The sequence below is a fragment of the Hyperolius riggenbachi genome, chromosome 4, assembly GCF_040937935.1.
Source record: "Hyperolius riggenbachi isolate aHypRig1 chromosome 4, aHypRig1.pri, whole genome shotgun sequence".
Taxonomy (NCBI): Eukaryota; Metazoa; Chordata; class Amphibia; order Anura; family Hyperoliidae; genus Hyperolius; species Hyperolius riggenbachi.
The window spans coordinates 351,714,672-351,741,648 of NC_090649.1; the positions used below are offsets into that span (position 1 = coordinate 351,714,672).

At 44.9% G+C, this 26,977-nt stretch overlaps 1 protein-coding gene across 5 annotated transcripts in view; it reads left to right on the plus strand.

Annotated features, from left to right (window-relative positions):
- Positions 1-26,977, plus strand: part of SFT2D1 (SFT2 domain containing 1) — a 515,985-nt gene that overhangs the window by 320,908 nt on the left and 168,100 nt on the right. For 3 of the 5 annotated variants that reach the window (XM_068231912.1, XM_068231914.1, XM_068231915.1), the window contains one exon: positions 8,572-8,630. The exons of the other annotated variants lie outside the window; for them this stretch is intronic. In XM_068231912.1, coding sequence (XP_068088013.1) covers positions 8,572-8,630 — 59 coding nt within the window. The remainder of the gene's footprint in view (positions 1-8,571; positions 8,631-26,977) is intronic. 5 annotated transcript variants of the gene reach the window in all.

Sequence of the window (26,977 nt, forward strand, 5' to 3'; positions counted from 1 at the left end):
AAATCCATTCCTGCAAAAAGCAATAATAGCCTATGAGATCTGCAGATCATCATACACACATGATTTAACTGACATTCATCTGCAGATCAGATCCACCAGGATGGATTTTCAGATCTGCAGATCATTGTCTGATCTGCAGATGAATGTCAGTTAAATCATGTGTGTATGATGATCTGCAGATCTCATAGACTATCATTGCTTTTTGCAGGAATGGATTTTTGGCAGGAACAGATCTTTTGCAGATACTGATCCTTTGTGTCTGTACAGCATCTGTGTGTGCAGCATCTTGCAAAGATTTTTTTCTGATGGGGAGTTCAGCTCCATAGAAAAGACTGTGAAGGTATGGCTCTCATACTACATGAAGGGTGGTAAGATTGGTCTGTGATCTTTCATTTTCCAAAGACTATAGTCTGATGTGTGTATGAGCCTTTAAAATCCATCCTGGTGGATCTGATCTGCAGATGAATGTCTGTTAAATAAGGTGTGTATGAGGATCTGCCGATATCATAGACTATGAATGCATTTTGCAGGAACGGATCTTTTGCAGGAACAGATCTTTTGTAGATACTGATCTTTTGAATGTCTACAGCATCTTTGTGTGCAGCATCTTGCAAAGATTTTTATCTGATGGGGAGTTCAGCTCCATAGAATAGACTGTGTAGGTATGGCTCTCATACTACATGGAAGAGGGTAAAATTGGTCTGTGATCTTTCATTTTCCAAAGACTATAGTCTGATGTGTGTATGAGCCTTAACGATCACTTGTTTGCAGGAGGAAATGCCTGTTTTAGTGACTTGTGTATACCTATGAATGTTTTCTCTCTGAAAAATGATGAATGATTGTTTTTCCTGTTAGATCAGTGAGTCCCTAATGCCTGTACGCACCAGAAAGATGGGTTGAATCGATTTTCCGATCACTTATGCAAAGTCGATTAGAAAAATGATCAGAAATCAGATTAGACCTGTCAGAAATAATCAATTCGAACCCATCTATCTGATGGCAAATTGCATGGTGTGTACCAGGCATGAAGTAGTAGAGCGGCGTTCATCTCCCTCTCTGCTCTTCTGTAATCAGAGATCTGTTGCATTTATTTTATAGTATTTATTGTACTGATTCTTTCACAGGTTTTTTTTTACTGTTTGCCAACACAGTACAAATGTATATATTTTTTTTAATTTTTAGTGTACTTTTGGTATACAAAACAGAATGTAACAATACAAAAGTATACAACAGTACATTTGCAATTATAATTATAGAGAAGTTGTCTATCTCATACTAGACTACTGCTGCCTTTAAAATGAGCCAGCAAGGGGTTAAGATTTAGCTTAGAAGGGGCTGTCATAAATCTCTCTAAGGGAAAAAAAACCCTTATCTTTCTGTTTAAGATTTACAATCCAGGGGGAGAGAGGAGAAGGAATGGCTCAAGTCATTAACAGAGTCTGACCAGCAATACATTGTTTAGCCCAGCTTGAGTTGTAAAGTGGAAATAATTCTGTTACAATGGTTACCTTACTGGATCAGAAATTGTGTCTACATTGTGATCCATGTTTCTCTCACCCCTGGCAATAAACTGAAGCTTGTATGTTCAGGAGATAGCACTGTCTCATCGCACACCACAAAGTAAGTAAAATACACAGAGCTCTGGAATTCTGACTGTGTGTGCAGCAAATCCGGGGCGCTTCGGAGCAGGAGAAATGATTTATTTTGACATGCAGCCTCTTATCTCTCTCAGGTCCTGCCGCCCTTTTATCCTTCTGATTTTTTTCCGCCCTAGGCCGTGGCCTTTGCAGAAATCTGGCCCTGTACACCGTGCAGTATATTTGGCATTTGCCGGAGAACACCAAGATTGACACCCGGTGCTCTTCACAGATAAAAGCATGTTCACACTGAGCCCATGTGACAAAGTCTGGAGATGCTGTGGAGAATGTTCTGCTGCCTGCAACATCCTCCAGCAAGACCGGTTTGGCAGTGGTTCAGTAATGGTGTGGGGTGTCATTTTTTGGGGGGTCCACACAGCCCTCATATGTTCCCCAGAGGTATCCTGACTGCCATTAGGTACTGGGATAAGGGCCTCCGATCCCTTGTGAGACCATATGCTGGTGCAATTGGCCCTGGTTCCTCCTAATGCAAGACTATGCTAGACCTCATGTGGCTGGAGTGTGTCAGCAGTTCCTGCAAGACAAGGGAATTGATGCTATAGACTGGCCCGCCCATTCCCCAGACCTGAATCCAAGTGCGCACATCTGGGACATTATATCTCATCTCATTGCACCACTGGCTGTCCAGGAGTTGGATGCTTTAGTCCCGGTCTGGGAGGAGATCCTCCAGGAGACCATCTGCAACCTCATCAGGAACATGCCTAAGCATTGTAGGCAGGTCATACAGGCACGTGGAGGTCACACTCACTACTGAGCCTCATTTTGTATTGTTTTAAGGACATTACATCAAAGTTGGATCAGCCTGTAGTGTTTATTTCCACTTTAACTTTGAGTGTGACTCCAAATCCAGACCTCCATGGGTTGATAAATTTGATTTCCATTGCTCATTTTTGTGTGATATTGTTGTCAGCATTTTCAACCATGTAAAGTACAAAGTATTTAATAAGAACATGTCATTGATTCAGGATGTCTTATTTTTGTGTTCCCTTTATTTTTTTTGAGCATTGTATATAGAAGGGTAGGTAGATGTGTCTGCATATAGTGGGGCAGAAACCACCTGATAAAGCCTGAAAATTTGATACTGTATTTCAAATGTGGTTTTACATAGGAAGGAGAGGTCCTTTGAGATAAAGTATTTGATTTGAATATACTGCAAACTGCAGGTTAAGTTATGACAAACGCTTTTGCAGAATGTCAGAATATACAGTGGCTTGCAAAAGTATTCGGCCCCCTTGAAGTTTTCCACATTTTGTCACATTACTGCCACAAATCTGAATCAATTTTATTGGAATTTCACATGAAAGACCAATACAAAGTACTGTACACGTGAGAAGTGGAATGAAAATCATATATGATTCCAAACATTTTTTACAAATAAAAAACTGCAAAGTGGGGTGTGCGTAATTATTCAGCCCCTTTTGGTCTGAGTGCAGTCAGTTGCCCATAGACATTGCCTGATAAGTGCTAATGACCAAATAAAGTGCACCTGTTTGTAATCTAATAAATAAATAAAAAAACAGAACAAGAACCTCCAAGATCTTCCAACTGTCAAATCTAATTAGGATTTGACCAAGTTATATCCCTCCATTAGGAGGCAGTGCAACCGTGCTGGCGCATGTAGAGAAAAATTGGTTTAAAGCACTGTTTATATTCAATCACTTTATTAAATTGGAAAAATCGGTGAGAAACAGAAAGTTTCTATGCATGCAAAATGGTACAAAAATACAATAAAACAATGTTAAAAAGCCTCAGCCTATCAATGCTGTCACTATATTAATGGCTGCTATAATATTATTAAGATACAGTGGCCACTGTACACACACAGACCATCCTGTACAAACATACTTCACCCAAATCACCTAAGCCGGCAAAAAGAAGAGTCAATGGAGGGAGTAGAAAAATTAATTGAATCTATCCTGCAAAGTTCCTTTGCTCTCCTCAAGGAAAAAATTGATGATCTGTCTGCATGAGCAAGTTGTAGCAAGAACACTATTTCCAGAGATCACAGGCACAGTACAAATCCACAAACAGAGCATGAGCCGGTTAATTAAGCACACTTATTCCTAGGCTCACAGGCAGAGTGCATAGCCATTAGTTAAGCGTGCAGCAGAAGCTTATTGTGCACACAGGACAATGCTGAGGAGCGGGGGAGGCCAAGTTCAGCTATGCAAGCAAGACGGCATATAAAACATGCAGAGGCAAAACAGGAAAGCTCTCACCCACGCTGCTTCCAAGCAAGGATGTCCCTAGATGTCACTGTCCATCAGACTCCGTTCACTGTGGACCACGGCAAAAATAAATGGGATCCCATGGTGTATCATTTTATGGCATGCAGTCAGGATTCCAGCCAGGCCGATCAGCGACTCAGGACGCCGGATAAAGAATTCCATGCGGACTGTAGTTTAGTCAGCAGCCATGACAGCACGTAGGCCACGCCCCCCTACGCGTTTCACGTCAAGGGCAGACAATTCTTCGGGGTGTGGCTTAGTTAGTAGCGTCAAAACCATGTATTTAAATCATCCCTGGGGGCGGCACTCAGACCGCCTCACCATTCCTTGATGACATGCACCGTCCTCCAGAAGGTAAAAGCACACAAATGTCAGAGGCCATAGAGAGCAGTGGATTAGCCTTGCGTAAAAGTTACTTATCTAAAGAGGGATCATTCTTACTTATTAAATCAGTGATTAAATCAGTGGGCATCCTCTATTATTTTCAAGGTTTGTATGAAGCATCTTAATAAACAGCATTATTTAGCAAGTTAATGCCAAGCATACAGCACATCACTCTTACTAACAGGCATACCAAATAGCAGCCATTGTTTTTAATAAACTTAATTACTCAAAGAGATTTTTATCAGCACATGAAGAATAATCCAACTAGTGCTAGGCATGGGCATAAGCACCATATCAACAGAATCAGGTCAGGTACCATAGACCTGGCATCTCAGGAACAGGGACAGATCCAATTCAGCATTCAGGCCACGTGGGGCCACAGTGTTAAGCTTGTAGATCCACATTGCTTCCTTGCAATATAAAATATCATCAAAATCCCCTCTGCGTCCCGAGATGCCAAGCCTATAGATGCCCTTAACCCGAGTCCCCTGTAGTCTATTATCATGGACCTCCCTATAATGATTAGCCACGGATGTATTAGCCTCTCCTCCTTCAATATCCCTAAAATGTCTCAGGATTCTCTCCTTTAGGGGTCTGATAGTCTTTCCAATATATTTAAGTCCACCTGGACATTGGAGCATGTAGACAACTCGCTCTGTAGTACAATTTACAAACGAGTTAACTGTGAATTTATTTTCACCCGAGCTATCATAAAAAAACCTTTGTCTTGTCCACATAAGGACACATCTTACAACCCGGGCACCGATACATCCCGGGCAAGGTAGGTTTATTCAGCCATGTAGTTCGTGATCGAACAAACTCTCCATGCACCAATTGATCTCTTAGATTTGTAGCTCGTTTTGCTGTAAGCAAAGGGCGAGGGCCCACTATTTCACCGATTTCACGAGAGGACGTTAAGATTGGCCAAAAGCGGGTCAGTAAGCCCCGTAGTTCGTCCCAGTGGTCACCAAATTTGGTAACCAGACGTACATACTGGTTAGGGGCATCAATGGTCCTATTGATATAGGTTTCCTTCTGATTCCCATTGCCAGCGTCATTTCCCAACAGGTCAGATCTGTTACGGGCCCATGCTTTCCTCAAGGCACTTCACAGCAATCTATGCGAATATCCTCTTGCTCGAAATCGCTTATGCATTTCCAAGGACTCATGTCTGAAGTCCTCATCACGTGAGCAGTTCCGTCGTAGGCGGATGAATTGTCCATAAGGGATACCTCGAATGAGGGATCCGGGATGGTGGCTGGCTGCATGGAGCAGGGTGTTACCCGCAGTGGGTTTCCTATAAGAGGAGGTAGTCAACCTATCACCCCTTATACCTATTAGCAAGTCAAGGAACGGAAGATTCTCATCGCTTACAAATCTATTTTGTAACATAAATAATAAGTAAACAAATCTGTTTGTAATCTAATGTCAGTACAAATACATCTGCTCTGTGATGGCCTCAGAGGTTGTCTAAGAGAATATTGGGAGCAACAACACCATGAAGTCCAAAGAACACACCAGACAGGCCAGGGATAAGGTTGTTGAGAAATTTAAAGCAGGCTTAGGCTACAAAAAGATTTCCAAAGCCTTGAACATCCCACGGAGCACTGCTCAAGCGATCATTCAGAAATGGAGGGAGTATGGCACAACTGTAAACCTACCAAAACAAGGCTGTCCACCTAAACTCACAAACCAAACAAGGAGAGTGCTGATCAGAAATGCAATCAAGAGGCCCATGGTGACTCTGGACGAGCTGCAGAGATCTACAGCTCAGGTGGGGGAATCTGTCCATAGGAAAACTATTAGTCGTGCACTACACAAAGTTGGCCTTTATGGAAGAGTGGCAAGAAGAAAGCCATTGTTAACAGAAAAGCAGAAGAAGTCCCGTTTGCAGTTTGCCACAAGCCATGCGGGGGACACAGCAAACATGTGGAAGAAGGCTCTCTGGTCAGATGAGACCAAAATGGAACTTTTTGGCCAAAATGCAAAACGCTATGTGTGGCGGAAAACTAACACTGCACATCACTCTGAACACACCATTCCCACTGTCAAATATGGTGGTGACAGCATCATGCTCTGGGGGTGCTTCTCTTCAGCAGGGACAGGGAAGCTGGTCAGAGTTGATGGGAAGATGGATGGAGCCAAATACAGGGCAATCTTGGAAGAAAACCTCATGGAGTCTGCAAAAGACTTGAGACTGGGGTGGAGGTTCACCTTCCAGCAGGACAACAACCCTAAACATAAAGCCAGGGCAACAATGGAATGGTTTAAAACAAAACATATCCATGTGTTAGACTGAATGTGTATAGTACCTCAGCGCAAAAAGGGGTGTGGAACTTGCCCCGGGCTATGCAAGCCCACTCGAGATGTAAGCAGATGACAGTACAGTACCTTAATAGAGGTTACATCTAGCTGCCCAAATACTTGCTGTAATCCCGATCTCTGTATTTCAAGTAATCCCGATATCACAGCGGCGGGGGATAAGAGCTAGCTCGCTCTACCACTTCCTGTTTCCGGTCCGTCAAGCCCTACTGCCAGTAGGGTGCGTGCTGCACTGCAATGTAGTTCCGTGCGCCAATAAAATCACACCGGACAGCCTAAAAAAGAGATAGGCAACATATAGTGCAGAGAGTAGCGAAATGAGTGGCCACTGCTTAGGAATCACTTACTAGAAGCAGAGCTTGTTTATTGCACGTAATAAAACACGTAGACTCCTCTCCCGACTCGAGTTTCGGCTGTATGCCTTCCTCAGGGGGAAGGCATACAGCCGAAACTCGAGTCGGGAGAGGAGTCTACGTGTTTTATTACGTGCAATAAACAAGCTCTGCTTCTAGTAAGTGATTCCTAAGCGGTGGCCACTCATTTCGCTACTCTCTGCACTATATGTTGCCTATCTCTTTTTTAGGCTGTCCGGTGTGATTTTATTGGCGCACGGAACTACATTGCAGTGCAGCACGCACCCTACTGGCAGTAGGGCTTGACGGACCGGAAACAGGAAGTGGTAGAGCGAGCTAGCTCTTATCCCCCGCCGCTGTGATATCGGGATTACTTGAAATACAGAGATCGGGATTACAGCAAGTATTTGGGCAGCTAGATGTAACCTCTATTAAGGTACTGTACTGTCATCTGCTTACATCTCGAGTGGGCTTGCATAGCCCGGGGCAAGTTCCACACCCCTTTTTGCGCTGAGGTACTATACACATTTTCTCCTTCATCATTGGGTCTGAGCCGACCCCACCTCTAGCAGCAACACATTCATCCACACAAGCGCAAACTTTTTCCTTTTTTATACATGTGTTAGACTGGCCCAGCCAAAGTCCAGATCTAAATCCAATCGAGAATCTGTGGCAAGATCCGAAAACTGCTGTTCACAAACGCTGTCCATCTAAGCTGGTAGAGACATACCCTAAAAGACTGGCAGCTGTAATTGTAGCAAAACGTGGTTCTACAAAGTATTGACTCCGGGGGCTGAATAATTATGCACACCCCACTTTGCAGTTATTTATTTGTAAAAAAATGTTCGGAATCATGTATGATTTTCGTTCCACTTCTCACGTGTACACCACTTTGTATTGGTCTTTCATGTGGAATTCCAATAAAATTGATTCAGGTTTGTGGCAGTAATGTGACAAAATGTGGAAAACTTCAAGGGGGCCGAATACTTTTGCAAGCCACTGTATATTATTGGTCAAGGATATTGAGATGTTTTTATAGTCCAAAAAATCTCCAAACTAAGGCTTTACTCTCTTTACTAAGGCAGGTAAAGAAATAAGGGGATTTGTCACAGACAATAAAATGTCTACGAATTTTATTAAGCCTCGTACACACACCTGACTAAAGTCAGCCGAGGAGTTCAATAATGGCCACCTCCGCCGATAGTCATACATGTATACAGAGGCCTCTGGCCAGTGTCAACTTCTCTGCAAGTAATCCGCCTGGTGGATTAACTTGGCCGAGTGGTGCCCAACTCCTGCTCCCTGCCCGCCGTGTGATGTAACACACGAGCCGTTGTGGTATCCCTCTACCTCCACACACACACCCACACACACAGACACACACACACACACACACACACACACACACACACACACACACACACACACACACACACACACACCTACACAGCTGACACATGTCTGTACAGGCTGGCACAGTGATGTCACCCAAAATGAACGTTTTTACACATAGAGGTTGCTTTCAAATGTTCTTTAATGTGCCTAGGAGTAGGTACGTGAATTTATCTCATTTTCATTTGCTCTGTACTTGAGTTCAGTTAAATTTACTGTATGATGTATTTTCAGTGGCACAAGAAAGGGCTGGCACTTCTCTTCTGTATCTTGCAGTTTCTGGCAATGACCTGGTAAGTCATTTTGTACATCTACACAATTTATTAGAACATTTAAACTTGAAGGTTCAGTCTTTGTAGAATTGATTTTTCATTTAGGGCTCTTTCTCACCAAAAATCATGGAATGCAATCGCAAATGTAAGCACATTTTGCATTTTCCAATTTTTCACTATGTTGGCCTCAATTGAAATGCAGGAAAAATGCAGCAGAACTGTAATTGGCTTTTTTTGTTGAAAATCTGAAACGCATTGAGTATGAATACATTTCAATGATTCCAATTGTAACTTTACTGTACTTGCATTGGGAAAATCACAAGCCTTTTCAAATACAAAATGTTATGTTTTGTATTTGAAAAGGCTTGTGATTTTCCCAATGCAGCTGGTGTGAAAGGCGCATTACAGAGTTTGGTTGCAGTTGTCTTATATTACTTAAAATGGATCTGAGATGAACTTTTACTCCTTGCATAATTGTGTTCCTTTCCTGTGGTTTATAGGGCAATCCTCAAGCCAAATACTTTTTTGTTTTTGTTTTAATACTCTAATTCCCTGTAAACTAAACAAGCCACACCCACAGGTTTTCAGAGAGCCAAGGCACTTTCAGACAGTAGCAAGGGCTCATGAGAGCTCAGTCTGGGCAGGAGGGGGAGGTATTACTAGCCAGAGATTTCAGAGGCAGAGGGGAGGAGGGGGGGGGGGGGGTTAGGTTTTTTTGCTCAAGATACAGATAAGCCTGCCTCTGTGTAATGTTTACAAACAACATGGCTGCTGTCACTGTATCACAGGAAGAAGTAATCATATTCTATTAAAGCAGTTTGCAGCTAGATTTGCTGTGTAAACTATCTAAACTTTAGATAAGATATATAGACAAGTTACTTGTTATAGTTAGTTTTTCATCTCGGATCTGCTTTAAAGCGGAACTACCGTATATTCCGGCGTATAAGATGACTCTCCAACTTTTCCAGTTAAAATATACGTTTGGGATATACTCACCATATAAGACTACCCCTCTTCCAACGCACACCAAATAAAAATGAAAAAAACATCAGTGCACACCAAAAACCTCTAGCAGATTTGCAAAACGCTAGGTTTTTGAAGCAGATTTTCAGAGTAATTCTAGGCATGTTCAGAGAGGTTTTCTAAACATGCCTAGCGGTTTTTGGAGCATTTTTGTGTAGCAGATTTCATATATTGTTACAGTAAAGCTGTTACTGAAAAGCTACTGTAACTAAAACGCCTGGAAAACCTCTCTGATCTATCGTTTTTCAGAGCGGTTTGAGCCTGTCCTATACTTTGTGGCAGAAACGCATCTGCAAACCGCAAAAATGCTGCAGGAGCCACGTTTGCGGTTTGCTAAAAAACCTCAAACCGCTGGTGTGCACCATCCCATTGAGATACATTAGCCAAGCGTTTTCACAAGCGGCAACGTTTTTGAAAACTCTACTAAAAACGCTTGGTGTGCACCAGGCCATGCTGGTGCTATGTATGAACAGATACTGGTGCTGTACTGTATGTGGCACCCAGTATATAACAGTATACAGGTGATTGACTGGTTGGATTGGTAAACTCTACCTCTCCCTAAGCAGATTGGTCAGTTCTCCCTGTTTATCAGAGCGGTATGGAAGATCATGCTGTGCCCATAAAACATGCCTCTTTCACCCTTCTGGCCCACCCTTGTATCCTATTTACCTCCTTCTCTGCCTCTCAGATCTCACATGTGCACCTGCGCTGCTTTACTGCAGTCCTCAGCAGCGAGATCTGAGAGATGGTAACAGGATAGGGCGTATCACCCGGCTGCAATGACACCCGACGTATGAGATGACCCCTGACTCTTCAGAACATTTTCAAGGGTTAAAAAGTAGTCTTATACGCCAGAATATACAGTAACTTTAACTTTCCACTTTATCTCCCTGATGAATACACCAATAATTATGGGTGTTTTTTTTTTTTTTTTATCGTATTAACCACTTGCCGACCGCCCACTGTAGATTGGCGGCGGCAAAGTGGCAGACCCAGGACCACGTAACGCAGATTGGCGTCAGGTCCTGGGTCTCTTCCGGGCCGGGGATCGCGCGCATTGATGCGTGCGCATCCGCCGGCAATGGGCTCCGCCCACCCGCAACGACAACCCGCCGGCCGTTCGGAAGCAGCGGCGGGTTGTTAACCCCATGATCGCCGCGTACAAAGTGTATAATACACTTTGTAATGTATACAAAGTGTATTATACAGGCTGCCTCCTGCCCTGGTGGTCCCAGTGTCCGAGGGACCACCAGGGCAGGCTGCAGCCACCCTAGTCTGCACCCAAACACACTGATATCCCCCCCCCTGCCCCCTGATCGCCCACAGCATCCCTCAGACCCACCCTGCCCACCCCCCGACCACTGTTTGCACCCAATCACCCCCCTAATCACCCATCAATCACTCCCTGTCACTATCTGTCAACGCTATTTTTTTTTTAGTCCCTAAACTGCCCCCCTGGGGACTCCTGATCACCCCCCACCCCTCAGATTCTCCCCCCCCCCCCCCCCCGTGTACTGTATGCATCTATCCCCCCTGATCACCTGTCAATCACCTGTCAATCACCCCCTGTCACTGCCACCCATCAATCAGCCCCTAACCTGCCCCTTGCGGGCAATCTGATCACCCACACCATCAGATCGCCTGCAGACCCGACGTCAGATCACCTCCCAAGTGCATTGTTTACATTTGTTCTCTCCTCTAAACACCCACTAATTACCCATCAATCACCCCCTATCACTGTTACCCATCAGATTAGACCCTAATTTGCCCCTTGCGGGCACCCAATCACCCGCCCACACGCTCAGATTGCCCTCAGACCCTCCCTTATCAATCCGCCAGTGCATTATTTACATCTGTTCTTCCCTCTAATAACCCACTGATCACCTGTCAATCACCCATCAATCACCCCCTGTCACTGTCACCCATCAATCACCCCCTGTCACTGTCACCCATCAATCAGCCCCTAACCTGCGATCACCCACCCACACCATCAGATCGCCTGCAGACCCGCCATCAGATCACCTCCCAAGTGCATTGTTTACATCTGTTCTCTCCTCTAAACACCCACTAATTACCCATCAATCACCCCCTGTCACCACCTGTCACTGCTACCCATCAGATTAGACCCCTATCTGCCCCTAGGGCACCCAATCACCTGCCCACACCCTCAGAACGCCCTCAGACCCCAGCCCTGATCACCTCGCCAGTGCATTGCTTGCATCTATTCCCCCCACTAATCACACCTTGAGACACCCATCAATCACCTCCTGTCACCACCTGTCACCCCCTAGCACACCTACCCATCAGATCAGGCCCTAATTTGCCCAGTGTGGGCTCCTGATCACTCGGCCAAACCCTCAGATCCCCCTCAGATCCCCTTCCGATCACCTCCCCAGTGCATTGATTGCATCTATTTTCCCCTCTAACCACCCCCTGAGACACCCATCAATAACCTCCTGTCACCCCCCCTAGCACTCCTATCCATCAGATCAGGCCCAATACAACCTGTCATGTAAGAGGCCACCCTGCTTATGACCAGTTCCACAAAATTAGCCCCCTCATAGACCACCGGTCATCAAAATTTGCAGATGCTTATACTCCTGAACAGTCATTTTGAGACATTTGGTTTCCAGACTACTCACGGTTCTGGGCCCGTAAAATGCCAGGGCAGTATAGGAACTCCACAAGTGACCCCTTTTTAGAAAAAAGACACCCCAAGGTATTCTGTTAGGTGTATGACGAGTTCATAGAAGATTTTATTTTTTGTCAAAAGTTAGCGGAAATTGATTTTTATTGTTTTTTCACAAAGTTTCATTTTTCACTAACTTGTGACAAAAAATAAAATCTTCTATGAACTTACCATACACCTAATGGAATACCTTGGGGTGTCGTCTTTCTAAAATGGGGTCACTTGTGGGGTTCCTATACTGCCCTGGCATTTTAGGGGCCCTAAACCGTGAGGAGTAGTCTGGAAAACAAATGCCTCAAAATGACCTGTGAATAGGACCGTTGGGCCCCTTAGCGCACCTAGGCTGCAAAAAAGTGTCACACATGTGGTATCGCCGTATTCAGGAGAAGTAGTATAATGTGTTTTGGGGTGTATTTTTACACATACCCATGCTGAGTGGGAGAAATCTCTGTAAATGGACAATTGTGTGTAAAAAAAATCTAAAAATTGGCATTTACAGAGATATTTCTCCCACCCAGCATGGGTATGTGTAAAAATACACCCCAAAACACATTATACTACTTCTCCTGAGTACGGCAATACCACATGTGTGGCACTTTTTTTGCAGCCTAACTGCGCTAAGGGGCCCAAAGTCCAATGAGCACCTTTAGGCTTTACAGGGGTGCTTACAATTTAGCACCCCCCAAAATGCCAGGACAGTAAACACACCCCACAAATGACCCCATTTTGGAAAGTAGACACTTCAAGGTATTCAGAGAGGAGCATAGTGAGTCCGTGGCAGATTTCATTTTTTTTTTGTCGCAAGTTAGAAGAAATGGAAACTTTTTTTCTTCTTTTTTTTTGTCACAAAGTGTCAATTTCCGCTAACTTATGACAAAAAATAAAATCTTCTATGAACTCACGATGCCTCTCCGTGAATACTTTGGGATGTCTTCTTTCCAAAATGGGGTCATTTGGAGGGTATTTATAACATCCTGGAATTTTAGCACCTCATAAAACATGACAGGTGGTCAGAAAAGTCAGAGGTGCTTCAAAATGGGAAAATTCACTTTTGGCACCATAGTTTGTAAACGCTATAACTTTTACCCAAACCAATTAATATGCACTGAATGGATTTTTTTTTATCAAAGACATTTAGCAGAATAAATATGGACAAAAATGTATACAGAAATTTTACTTTATTTGAAAAATGTCAGCACAGACAGTAAAAAAAACAAACATTTTTTTGACAAAATTCCTGTCTTTTTTGATGAATATAATAAAAACTAAAACTCGCAGCAGCAATCAAATAGCACCAAAAGAAAGCTGTATTAGTGACAAGAAAAGGAGGTAAAATTCATTTAGATGGTAGGTTGTATGACCGAGCAATAAACCGTTAAAGCTGCAGTGGTCTGAATGGAAAAAAAGGCTCTGGTCCTTAAAGGGTTTTATGACTGCAGTCCTTAAGTGGTTAAAAAAGAAGATAGCCAAATATGGCACTTGTAGCCACGCCTCCAGCTTCTGCTGCCGCGACATGGTCCCAACATGCACGGCACGTTTTGTTGCAGGCCAGATCTTGCTCTGTGGTCACATCGTTCTAACATCTCGCGATGCTTCCTCCTGAAGCACCACATGATGTCTGTCATCTGGAGGCGCAGGCTTTTTTTGTAGTTCCCAGCGGGTGGAGGCGCTGCCTGCACTCTAAAGTGAAGAGGACTGGAGCTTTTGACACGGAGAGAAGGGCAGAGAGAAGCCAAGGACCGGAGAGGACACCGAGGACCAGATTGGGCGGCAGAGCGGAGCGGTGTACACTGAGCACCGGCGTGAAGGAGCGGAGAAGGCAATGCAGGTGGAAGTAGCAGAGGACCGGACCCGAGGACACCATGGACCAAATCTCATCAGAGGGCAGAGAGGAGCAGAGGCGTGCAGCGGAGGACCTTACCTGGCTGTTCTCGAAACGAAGTGGTAAGAACAACATTTCTTCCCCTGCTGCAGCACCCCATGATCGACGGGATGGGGGTGTTAGGAGGGGAGTGTCGGGTAACGGCTGGCTACACCTATCGCTGGAGTGCCTATTGCTTGCAAATCTATAGGGGGACACCTGTTCTGGAGCACCCATAGCTTTCTGAACTATACTGGGGCACCTACAGATTTCTAACCTATATGAGGCACCTACCACATGCTAACCTATATTTTATACCTTTTACCACACTTTCCCCCACCACCCTGACTCCGGGAAGTGCACCATGTAACCACAAAAGGTGCCTAGCCTGTCCTCAATACCTCACCATTTTCCTCTCTTGTCACTAACATTACATATCAAATAAGGATGTCATCAACTGCGAATCAAAATACATTATCTATGTGATTTTATGCCCGTGCCAGCTGCAGTATGTGGGCAGAACCACCCAACTAGCTAGAAGTAGAGTAGGGCAGCACATAAGGAATATATTGAACAAATTTCCCCTACACAGTGTATCACGCCATTTCTCCACTCACAACGACAATAATCCTGAACTATTCCGCATCACATTCATCAAATCCATTCCACACAATCATTCAGACTTTTTTGACTCCCTCAAGAAATGTGAAATGTATTGGATTCAAATTCTCAAAACTATAACTCCAGATGGTACTCCAGTACTGGAGAAAATTTACTAATTTATCCCATTAACAGCGATCATTTTCTCTTTTTAATCCGGTCCTCTCTTTTTATCTGTATTACTTGCTCTTATTATCATTACTATTATTATTTTATGCAGTCGATCAAGAATTGATAGAGTATGAATTCCTCTTAATTTCCTTTATGTTCTATTTTTTGATGTATTTATTTATTTACATGTACTTATTTGTTTGTAGGTTTTTTGATATTTTTATATATTTAGATATACATGTACACAGAGCTATCACTCTTCCTTTAGGCTGCTTTCACAGTGGGACGTTACAGGTGCACGTTAGTGCAGCCTGTAACGCTCCCCCAACACACCGCAATGTAACACAAGTGGGCTGTTCACAGTGCCCACGTTGCGTTACATGTAACGCTGCACGTTGTAGTGAAAGTGCAGCATGCTGTGCGTTCTGCCGCGTTAGGCTGTTTGCACATGCTCAGTGGGGGCGGAGAGGAGGCGGGGAGATGCCACTACAGTAGCCGCGCACATGGCTACTTAATATGCACTGCACTGGCGGCCGCTGATTGGCCGGCGGGACCACATGATGCGGAGTGTCTCGCTCCGCATCACGTGGTCCCGCCGGCCAATCAGCGCCACTCTGGGAGACCTTGTGCGGATAGAGCCGCCTAACGCGGCTCACTCTAACGTCCTCTCCCGCACCACCATGCGTTGCATTAGGGGCACGTTATGCGACCATAACGTCCCCTAAAACGCAACTTCTTAGTTTAAGCTACAAAACATCTTTGTACCTAATATTGTGGAACCATAATGTAATAACCTATTAAACCAAAGAAAAGTGTTTGACAGCAGATAACATTATACAATAATGGTATATTTCGCTATGTCTTAAAACATACATCGATTATGCATTTTTATTATACACCACTGAATGGCAGCAGCCCACTCGCATATACCACATAACTATCTTCGTTTACATTTTCACTTTGTTACAATCTTACAGTATGATACCAACAGCCCGTTTTGAACCCCAGATGTGTTTCGACATATTTAAATACATATTGTTCATTGTTTTCTTTTACTTTATGCCTTCTGAACGCCCCCTGGCACTTTCCCACAATCAATATGGCCACAGGGGGAGACGCGCATCTCTGCACATGCGCAGAGCACTTACAGAACTCCCCACAGTCAGCGTGTGAAACGTGGTGACGCGTGCGCGCTGCCTCTCCACGCATGCACCTTAGCCATGTACGGCACAACGCTCCCGGCGCACCGCCCCTTCGCCTAATCTAACGCGGCTTCCTAGTCGCACTCGGCGACTTCAATCAAAATACCCCCACCCTCTACAGATACCCATTGGCTAACAGTTCTCACTGTCCCCACGCCCACCATAAGCCAGCCCGACCCTCCAATTACACATCGGATAGCTATTTAAAGGTCCACCGCCGGCACAATGATACAGAGGTGCCAAGCGTATATTGGACCTGCAGTTGGTAAGTCATTTTTTAACTCCCTTACGCACGTTATATTCATTGTCTTACTGTATGCAACCCTTAGCTGCTCAATAGCATCTCCAGCTTAATTCTCCCCCCAGCATTTTCCACAATACTTGCAACCCCCCTTCACCCTGCCATACTACCTTCACCCTCCTTACTAAATCAACTTATAGCTTTCAAATGAACCCCCCACTACCCAGAACCCCAAATGCCTGTTCACTATTTTTAAGGTTTTCCTTTTTTTACACTGTATTGCCAGCATTGACTGTAGCTTACTCCCATTACCAATACACATCCAAACGCACTATCTAAATATTTTCTCATTAACATTTTGTCCTCCACTTCGTTATTCACTCCTATTACCATTAACAATAGATATACTAAGCTTCACCCTGGGTCATCATATCTGCCTTTAATTTACTGGATTATTATATTTGTTTGATACAATCATACACTTTTAGCGCTCTGATATGCCTTCATCTCTGTCATTTTTTAGTGTGATACTCCCGTTGTTTAATGCCTGATGAAGCGGGATTGTGCCCGTGAAACGCGTTGCGGTTTTGTTCGTGGAGTAGGTGAATAAATTGTCTTTATCTCAAGCGACAGCATCGAGTCTATTTCTGAATGGCCGGTCCACCGCCGCCACCCGAATATTTTAAACATTTTAGCATATTTTATCCTTTTGGCGCCTCTGTACATCTACTTGTATACGGGGGTACCTGTAGCTTTCTAGCCTATACTAAAGCACATATAGCTTGCTAACCTATACTGGAGCACCTATAGCTTGCTATCCTATAATGGGGCACCTATAGCTTGCTATCCTATATTGGGGCACCTATAGCTTGCTATCCTATATTGGGGCACCTATAGCTTGCTAAACTATACGGGGGTTTCATGAAGCTGTGAACGATTTTAGGAAAAACTGAATTGGACGATTTCTGTCAGAAATTTCGATTCACGATTTTCAATGCACAATAATGGATCAGCACACTGATGGTGAGTATGAGTTCCCCCAGTATAGGTGACTACCTATAGTTGTCCCCAGTATAGTTTAGCCAACTATAGGTGCCCTAGGAAAGATTAGCTAGCTATAGGTGCACCAGTAAAGGTAAGCCAGCTATAGGTGCAGTGGTACAGGTTATCCAGTATAGGTGCCGCAGTACAGGTTAACCAGTGTGTAGGTGCCACAGTACAGGTTAGCCAGTGTATAGGTGCCAAAGTACAGGTTAGCCATCCAAATCCCCCCCCCCCCCACCGTGTACAGTATATAGACAAATCCCCCTCTATTTTCCCCCTTGCCACCGCTGGCCGCTATCACATAATCTCCTCCGCTCCCGGCCCCTCCTCCAGTAATGTTTTAATTCCATATGGCCTCACTGCATTGCATAGCCGCAGGGGGAGCCGCGGTGAAGAGCGAACAAGTACTCGCATAGTAACACGGGGCCTGTACCAGGAAATGTGACATCACTTCCTGGCTACCAGCGTTACTAGGTAACGCTCGCCATATCTTCACCACGGCTCACCCCGCGGCTATGCACTTTACTGAAGGTGGAGGCCGGGAATGGAGGAGAAGGCTGGGAGCAGAAGTAGGTAACAGCAGCAAAAAGCGCTGCTTTGACAATCGTGGAATTTTTACACCTTTGCACTGTGAGCGATTTAACCGAGCACGTTAATTGCAGCGCAGGAGATTTGGGCGCAGCCGGTGCCACTACAGATCGTAATAGGAATTACGGCTATAGCGGCGTAAGAAGACGGAGCTGAAGTTACTTTTAAGACACTAATTCAGCCGCCAGCAATAGCTGGAACACGAATTGCAACATTCTCCACCATCCATGTGGACCTGGAGGGGGAATAGAAATTAACTCCGCTGGGACTTGTGCAGCAGCAGGATAGCCATCTATCGGCTGTATACCTGCTCCCAAGTCTCCTGGTGGTGATTTCTCTTGTATGCATTTAACTACCCTGTGTGCTACCATATTATGTGTATTTTATTCAGCACTGACATCTTCTGCAGCATTTTATAGAGTACATAGTCATGTCACTGACTACTTTCGGAGGGCAAAATATCTAATCCATATCTAATCCTACCATACTTTAATGTCCTACTGTATATGTATTTACGTAGCAGTGTCCACTTATGCAGCATTTTACAGAGTAGGTTTTCCTGTCCCTAACTGTCCCTCTGAAAAGCTCACAATCTAATTCTGACAGTCTAATGTGCTACCATATTTTATGTATTTAAAGCGGAGCTAAAGATTCGACTAAAACAGAGTTTAACTTACCTGGGGCTTCTGCCAGCCACTTACAGCCGTCCTGTCCCACGCCGATCCTCCATAATCCTCCGTTCTTCCGCTGCGGTGCAGTTTCGTTACCGCTGACTTGTAAGTCAATCGCAACTGCACAGCCCTGGCCACGCGCATCCTTATTCGCGATCCTGTCCTGCAGGGTGCTATTGCTACATGACTGAAGATATGCGTGACCAGAGCTGCGCAGTTGCTGACAACTTACACGTCGGTGGTAACGAAAATGCACCGTGAGAACGGAGGATCGTGGACGCTTGGCGTGGGACAGGACGGCTGCAAGGGGCTGGCAGGAGCCCAGGTAAGTGAAATTCTTTGTTTTAGTCAAATCTTCAGTTCCACTTTAATAGCACTGATGTATTCTGCACTACTTTACAGAGTGCTTAGTCATGTCTATGTCCTCATAGAAGCAATCTGTTTTTTTCAAGTACCACAAAGCAATCCTAAATTTAACAGTCGTGCCAGACAAGTGTAGGTACCGGACACGTCCCCTTCCCTAACCCTAATGTGCCACTGATCTTAGTTTGACCAACTGTTCATGTAGCCAATGAGCTTCTGCTTAGTATAGGTAGCTAGCCCCTTCAGGTGTGCCCCCAGTATTAGCAGCCCCCTCCTTAGTATAGGTAGTCAAATCTACCTCGGTAGTAGTAGCCCTCTTGCCAGTAGAACAAACTTGGTGTTCTTCATTATTACCTGGCCCCTCACACATGAAAGAGTGCAGGCAGTACACATTCACATGTGAAAGAGGTCAGTTAGTACATACACATGTAAGAGAGGGCAAGCAGTACACACACGTAAGAGAGGGAAGACAGTACACCCACACACTTGAGAGAGGGCAGGTAGTAGACACACACACGTGAGATAGAGCAGGCAATACACACACACGAGAGGAAGGGTTCAGGCGGAACACACACAAGAGTGGACAGGCAACACACGAGAGAGGGCAGGCAGTACACACACACAAGATAGATGATAGGCAGAACACACACAAGAGAGAGTGGGTGCAGGAAGTACACACACACACACAGGCAGGGAGGCAGTACACATGTCTATGTAATACATGCGCACACACAGGAAAGAAGGTAAAAAGGGCAGTATACTCACCAACTCATTGCCACTGTGGGTCTCTGCTCTTGTACCAGGCTGTGGAGGTCACCCTGAGTTTGTTCATACAGGCACGTTGGTGTCCCACACAGGATTGGGGTGGGGGGGGGGGGGGGTTGCAGGAGAGGCAGCTGTCCAGGCCATGGTTGCTGTAGGCATGAGAGGTACATGGATACTAACATGCTAGGCACAGGATAGCCTCTTTCAGGAGGGCTAACACTATATGGCGAGCCCAGGCCAAGGCTTTATGCAGCACATCATGCCCTCCAGATGGGGCAGCTAATTAGGCCTGAGCGATTTTAGGGAAAATTAAATAAGTAATTTCTGTCCAAAATTTCGATTCACGATTTCCTTCAAATCATGCTTTGTTGTTCCCCCTCTGCGCCTGTTTGTTCCACCTCTCTGTCCTCCTGTCTCTTTGTGCACCCTCTGTGTCTCTTTGTGTCCCCTTTGTCTCTCTGTGCACCCTCTGTCTCTTTCTGTGTCCCCTTTGTCTCTCTCTGTGCTCCCATCTGTGTCTCTCTGTACCCACTTTGTCTCTCTATGTGCCCCCTCTGTGTTTGTGCCCCCTTTCCCCTGAGCTGCATCATTGCTGGTCATACCTTCCAGCACGAGTCCAGTGATGCCTGTCTATCTATTTCACCTTTTGCAGGCTATAACGCATGGCATACTTCCTGTATGTCATGTGACATACAGGAACCAGAAAGTATGCCATGCACAAGAGCCAGCAGACAGCGAGAGAGGACTGACAGCATTGGACTTGTGCAGAAGGTATGTCCAATGCTGCCGATGCTGCTGACCGCACAAACCGGGACTTGGGGGAAGTTTGAAAGCGCTTCTTCAAACTTCACCAATGAAGAAATGGCATCATTGCGAAAATCGCCACTTTGACAATTCCGAAATGGTGATCTTAGTGATTGCGGTTTTGGTTTTATTTCAATTTATTGTTCACCCTACAGCTCAGTACAGCTAATGGGTGTAGCCCAAAAGCAGAGCCGTGTGGCACTTTGCTACACACTCTATGGCTCACAGCAGCATTTTGGTCTGTTGCAAACAGCTGACGTACTGCTGTGGCCTTTGAGGCTTCCTGTGAGTCTGTCATTTATGCAATCTGCGGGGAGAGAGAAGAGGCTGATTCCAGCCCTGCATCGGTGACCTGGATAAAAAAGAGGAATGCTGCCATATACACTACTCATACAAATCAAGGGGGCACAAAAATAAAACATTGTAGATCTCAATGAAATTTTCTTATTAAATACTTAGTTCTTTACATAGTTGAATGTGCTGACAACAAAATCACACAAAAATTATCAATTATCAATGGAAATCAAATTTTTCAACCTATGGTGGCCTGGATTTGAAGTCACATTCCATATTAGGGCGATTACAAACTCATTTCAATTTCCACCATGCGGTTGCGATTGAGCTACTATACTCAGTATAGTAGAGCTCAATGGCATCCAAAATGTGGCAGGACGATGATTGCGCTTGGACTAAAAATCTCATTGCAATCTGATCGAACTAATGCAAATTGCTGCTGCTGCTGTTTCCATTTGTTTAACGTACCTTGCATTTTGCGATAGGAATCAAATCGCAGGGTAGTGCAAAAAGGCCCTTAAGGTGAAAAAAAAACCACTACAGGCTGATCCAACTTTGATGTAATGTCCTTAAAACAAAATAAAATTATTTTAAGGACATTAGTCACACTCAGTAGTGTGTGTGGCCTCCACGTGCCTGTATGACCTCCCTACAAAGGCATGCTCCTGATAAGGTGGCGGATGGATGCATTTGCAGAGTTGGTTTTGCCTTTAGTGGTTTCCTGGCTGTTTTGAGGGGGGGGGGGGGGGTGTCCCTGATTTGATAAAATAAATACTAAACTATGTTATGGTTATAAACCATAAATTAAAATATTACAGTGATGGTAGTTTACAAATAAAATTATTAAACTCTTAATACTTGTGATTTGTTTATTTGTTATAAGTCAAGGTTCTCTGCACCTCTGTCCACTGCACACCATGGGGTTGGGGCTATACAGTTTTACAGTCAGTTTATTTCTAGCATGTCTGATCCGATTTCCGCTCCATTTTCCATAGAAGTGAATGGAAAATCGATCAGATATGTTAGCAATTTTCAATCTGACAGTAAATCTGTCAGAAAATTTAATTGTGTGTACCTAGCATAAGTGACATGAGGCAGGGATTAGAATTCACACTATTTTTACTTATGGGTGTGGCCTAATTTTAGGGGTGGGGTTAAAAGTTTTAGATCGCCTGTGCCTACAAGTTCTGGAGTTGTAAATCCGGTCCTGCCCTAAATGCTGACATGTCAGAATATTGCAGCAGGATCATACAGAAAAACAGAAAAAATCAAATCAAAGATGGCCTTATTGGCATGACCAAGCTTCAATACAGGCATTGCCAAAGCAGGGGAATGAGGGACATGAAATGGGGTGGGGGTGCAGTGAGTTAGCAGTTCATGGAAATTTTTTTTTTGGGGGGGGGGGGGAGAGTTTACAGTTCATTTATGCTCCTCTTAGTCTGTGGCATGCTGTGACATAGTGTGCAGCGATTGTCACAATGGATTTCTCTTCTCCTAGTAGAATGCAGTGTTTTCTCTCATCCACTGTGTGAAAGTCTGGAAATAGTTCCATCATAGTAAAGAAGGTTTCCCTGGTAGCGGTATATTTGGGGCAGTGCAGTAGGAAGTGATTTTCGTCCTCAAGGATCTTCTGCTCAGTGTTGGCACAGTCTCTCCTCCCTGGGTTTGTATGTCTGTCTTTGTCTCCCAGACTCTATTTCGAGGTTGTGAGCACTCAGTCTGTAGATGTTCAGGATTTTCCTCTCTTGAGGGTTTTGGAGCTTTTCCAGGTATGGGGCTATTTTATATTCTCTCTGTAGAGACTAGTATATGGTTAGCTTTTATTTCATTCCTCCATTTATCTACTTAGTCCTCTTTGCTCTTGGCTGTGGTGTGCTTTATCTGGGCTCTTGATGGGACTTGTGGATCTGAGTTTGGAGGGACCAGAAAGTTGACAACTTCTTTCAGGGCACATGGCTTTTCTTAGTCTTCATTGTGCAGCATGGCTTTGTAATGGGGCGAGTCGGACCTGCTGCTCTGTAGATGGGCCCAGTAGGACAACACTCTCTTCTATATCTCAAGCAGTAGTGGGTATCTACCCAGCTCAGCTCTGTAGGCATTGTTGAGGTACTCCGATGGACCTGGAGGAGGTGTTTGCAAAATTCCAGGTGGAATATTTCTGGGGGGCTAGGTTCCCATTTTGTTTGATCTGGGTAGGTGATGGGGCCCCATATTTCGCTTCCGTAGAGTAGGATTGGGGTGATGTCATTGTCAAAGACTTTAAGCCAGACCTTCACTGCTGGTTTGAGGCGGTACAGTTCTTTCCTGATGGCATAGAACATTCTGTAAGCTTTGGCTTTCAGGGCCTCTATGGCTGATTTAAGACTTTCATATTGGTTGATTTCCAGACCAAGGTAGGTATATTTGTCAGTTCTACTGATTTCACAGTCATTTAGTGTAAAGGACGGGCTCTGGGCTGACCTTGTGTTTTTTCCTCTGGAACACCATGGTTTTGGTTTTCTTCAGATTAATGGGGAGCACCCATGTTGTGCTGAATTTCTCCAGGATTTCTAGGCTGTCTTGTAGACCTTCTTTAGTTGGTGATAGCAGTAAGAGGTCATCTGCGTACAGTAGGAATTTCACTGTTGTGTCATGTAGGGTGGGTGCTGGTGAGGCCTCTAGGGCTGAGGCTAATTTGTTGATGTATATGTTGAAAAGTGTTGGACTCAGGCTGCAACCCTGTCTTACCCCCCTGACCCTGGAGGAAAAAAGGTGTTCTTTTCCCATTCACTTTCACACTGCACTTGTTCCCAGTGTATGAGCTCTTTATGACATCGTATGTTTTCCCTCCTATTCCGCTCTCTAGGAGTCTCCGGAACAAACCTGGATGCCACACTGAGTCTAAAGCCTTTGTGACCCACTTGATGCTCCAGGGCCGTAAATATTCGTCTATGCAAGTAAATGAGAAATGAATGGGCAGAGAAAATTGCTCTGGTCCTCAAGTGGTTACTTCCCTGAAGTCTGGAATGAAGGACTTATAACTCCTATTTACAAGAGTGGAGATCGCTATGACCCAGCCAACTACAGAGACATCTGTGTGAGCAGCACACTGGAAAAACTGTTCCAACAGCATCCTGAATAAGAGAATCCTCACCTTTCTCACATAGCACAATGTTATCAGTAAGAGCCAAGAAGGTTTTGTGCTAAACCATCGCACCACCGACCACATCTACACCCTGCACACCAAGCACCATGTACACAGACTAAGAAAGGGAAAAATATTTGCCTGCTTTGTGGAACCACTTGAGGACCAGAGCAATTTTCTCTGCCCATTCATTTCTCATTTACTTGCATAGACGAATATTTACGGCCCTGGAGCATCAAGTGGGTCACAAAGGCTTTAGACTCAGTGTGGCATCCAGGTTTGTTCCGGAGACTCCTAGAGAGCGGAATAGGAGGGAAAACATACGATGTCATAAAGAGCTCATACACTGGGAACAAGTGCAGTGTGAAAGTGAATGGGAAAAGAACACCGGCGTACAGGACCAGGTTGAATAGTTTCTATACTGCAGCATGGATTTCTGGGGTGCCAGATCTGATCATTTCGGATAAGATTCCATCTGTGCCACTAGCTTTTTTGCCTTGCATGTATTTTATCTTCTCTTTTATTTCCTCCAATGTGAAATGTGTGTCAAGTGGATTTTGAAAATCTTTCACCTTCTCCTCCATGTTCTTTAATTTACTGAATATTTGTGCTTGTTCTGGGCTGAGTTGTTTTATATCTCTGTATAGGTCTTTGAAGTATTGTAGCTAGACTTGGCCATTTTGGATGTGCTGATTATTTTGTTTGGGTTTTTTTGCCAATTTGGTTCCAGGTCTCCCAAAATGAGTTGTCTTGCAGAGATTCTTCAAGCCATTGGAGTAGATTTTGGATGTAGTTTTGTTTTTTTCTTTTTAAAGGGAAGGTTCAGGGACTAGCTAAAAAAAATAAAAATCCATTTCCACTTACCTGGGGCTTCCTCCAACCCGTGGCAGGCAGGAGGTGCCCTCGGCGCCGCTCCGCAGGCTCCCGGTGGTCTCCGGTGGCCGACCCGACCTGGCCAGGCCGGCGGCCAGGTCGGGCTTCTTCTGCGCTCCATGGTGCGTTTCATGGCGGCGCGCTGACGTCATCGGACGTCCTCCGGGCTGTACTGCGCAGGCTCAGTAGTTCTGAGCCTGCGCAGTACAGCCCGGAGGACGTCCGATGACGTCAGCGCGCCGCCGTGAAACGCACCATGGAGCGCAGAAGAAGCCCGACCTGGCCGCCGGCCTGGCCAGGTTGGGTCGGCCACCGGAGACCACCGGGAGCTTGCGGAGCGGTGCCGAGGGCACCTCCTGCCTGTCACGGGCTGGAGGAAGCCCCAGGTAAGTGGAAATGGATTTTTATTTTTTTTAGCTAGTCCCTGAACCTTCCCTTTAATGGCCGCTTTATATTGACGTTGTGCGGCTTCATGTGCTATCCTCAGTTCTATGTTGTTTGGATGTCTGTGTTTTTTGTTTGATATGGCTCGTAGGTTGTTTCTTGACCTGCCTGGCGTTCTATTAAGATCGCCAGGCAGGCTGCGGGAGGGTTTTTTTTTAATAAAAAAAAAAAATATTTCATGCAGCCAACTGAAAGTTGGCTGCATGAAAGCCCACTAGAGGGCGCTCCGGAGGCATTCTTCCGATCGCCTCCGGCGCCCAGAATAAACAAGGAAGGCCGCAATGAGCGGCCTTCCTTGTTTTGCTTACATCGTCGCCATAGCGACGAGCGGAGTGACGTCATCGACGTCAGCCGACGTCCTGACGTCAGCCGCCTCCGATCCAGCCCTTAGCGCTGGCCGGAACTTTTTGTTCCGGCTACGCTGGGCTCAGGCGGCTGGGGGGACCCTCTTTCGCCGCTGCTCGCGGCGGATCGCCGCAGAGCGGCTGCGATCAGGCAGCACACGCGGCTGGCAAAGTGCCGGCTGCGTGTGCTGCTTTTTATTTCAGCCAAATCGGCCCAGCAGGGCCTGAGCGGCAGGCTCCGGCGGTACTGGACGAGCTGAGCTCGTCCAGACCGCCCAGCAGGTTAATGACTTGCATTCACTCTCGAACCATTTGTTTGAGTTTTCCTTTGATGGTCTCTTTTAGGCAATCCTTATGTTGGCCATTTCTGCAATGGTGTGTAATATCTGGTTGAGGTCCCTTGCTGCTTGTTGCACACCTTGTTGATCAGGGTTGTAGATATATGTTTGATAGTCTAGAAGTAGCTGTGTTGCTTTTGGTCTGTTGAGTCTCCTTGTACTTTATGGTTGATTCTCTGGACCATTTATAAGTGGGTGGTAGGTTACACAGGGAAGCTATGTGGATCTATCATTTAGATACTCGGTCCCCTAGAGGTTTCAATGTAGAAATTGATTTTTCTGCTTTTTTTTTAATCTATATTAATACGTATTTGTTTCCCTTTCAGAATTGTCTGATATATGTACAAATTAAGATGTATTGTAATTATAGCCCTCTTTGTATCTCATCATAATTGTTATATGAACCTTCTGGTGAACTCATTTATTATAATTTTCCTGGATTGCATTTGAACTATATTGGTCTCCTACAGACTTATGTCATTATGCGTCGGTTGCATTATAGACAATCGTTACATTGATTACGCGTTGTCCTTCTCGATGGACCTTGTGGAACTCTTGTATTCATGCATATATGTATATAGCCCTTATTTTGTCCTCAATATACTATATATATGTTTTGGATGCAAGTGACAAAGTGCTGTTCTAGTTGTTCATTCTTATTTATTTATTGTATTTATAAAGCGCCAACATATTACGCAGCGCTGAACATTAATTTAGGTTACAGACAATATTTAGGGGTGACATACAGCAATATGACAATACAGGAATACAAGAAAACCAGATCACACAGCACAGTATGAGTACCAGGTAATGCTTAGTCAGTCACTGGATGAAGCATGGAGATTAGGCAAGTTCACTCAGATGCATAGCATGGGTTCACAGTAATGGAGGTGCATGATCAGGTAGGACACAAAAGGAGGAGGACCTTG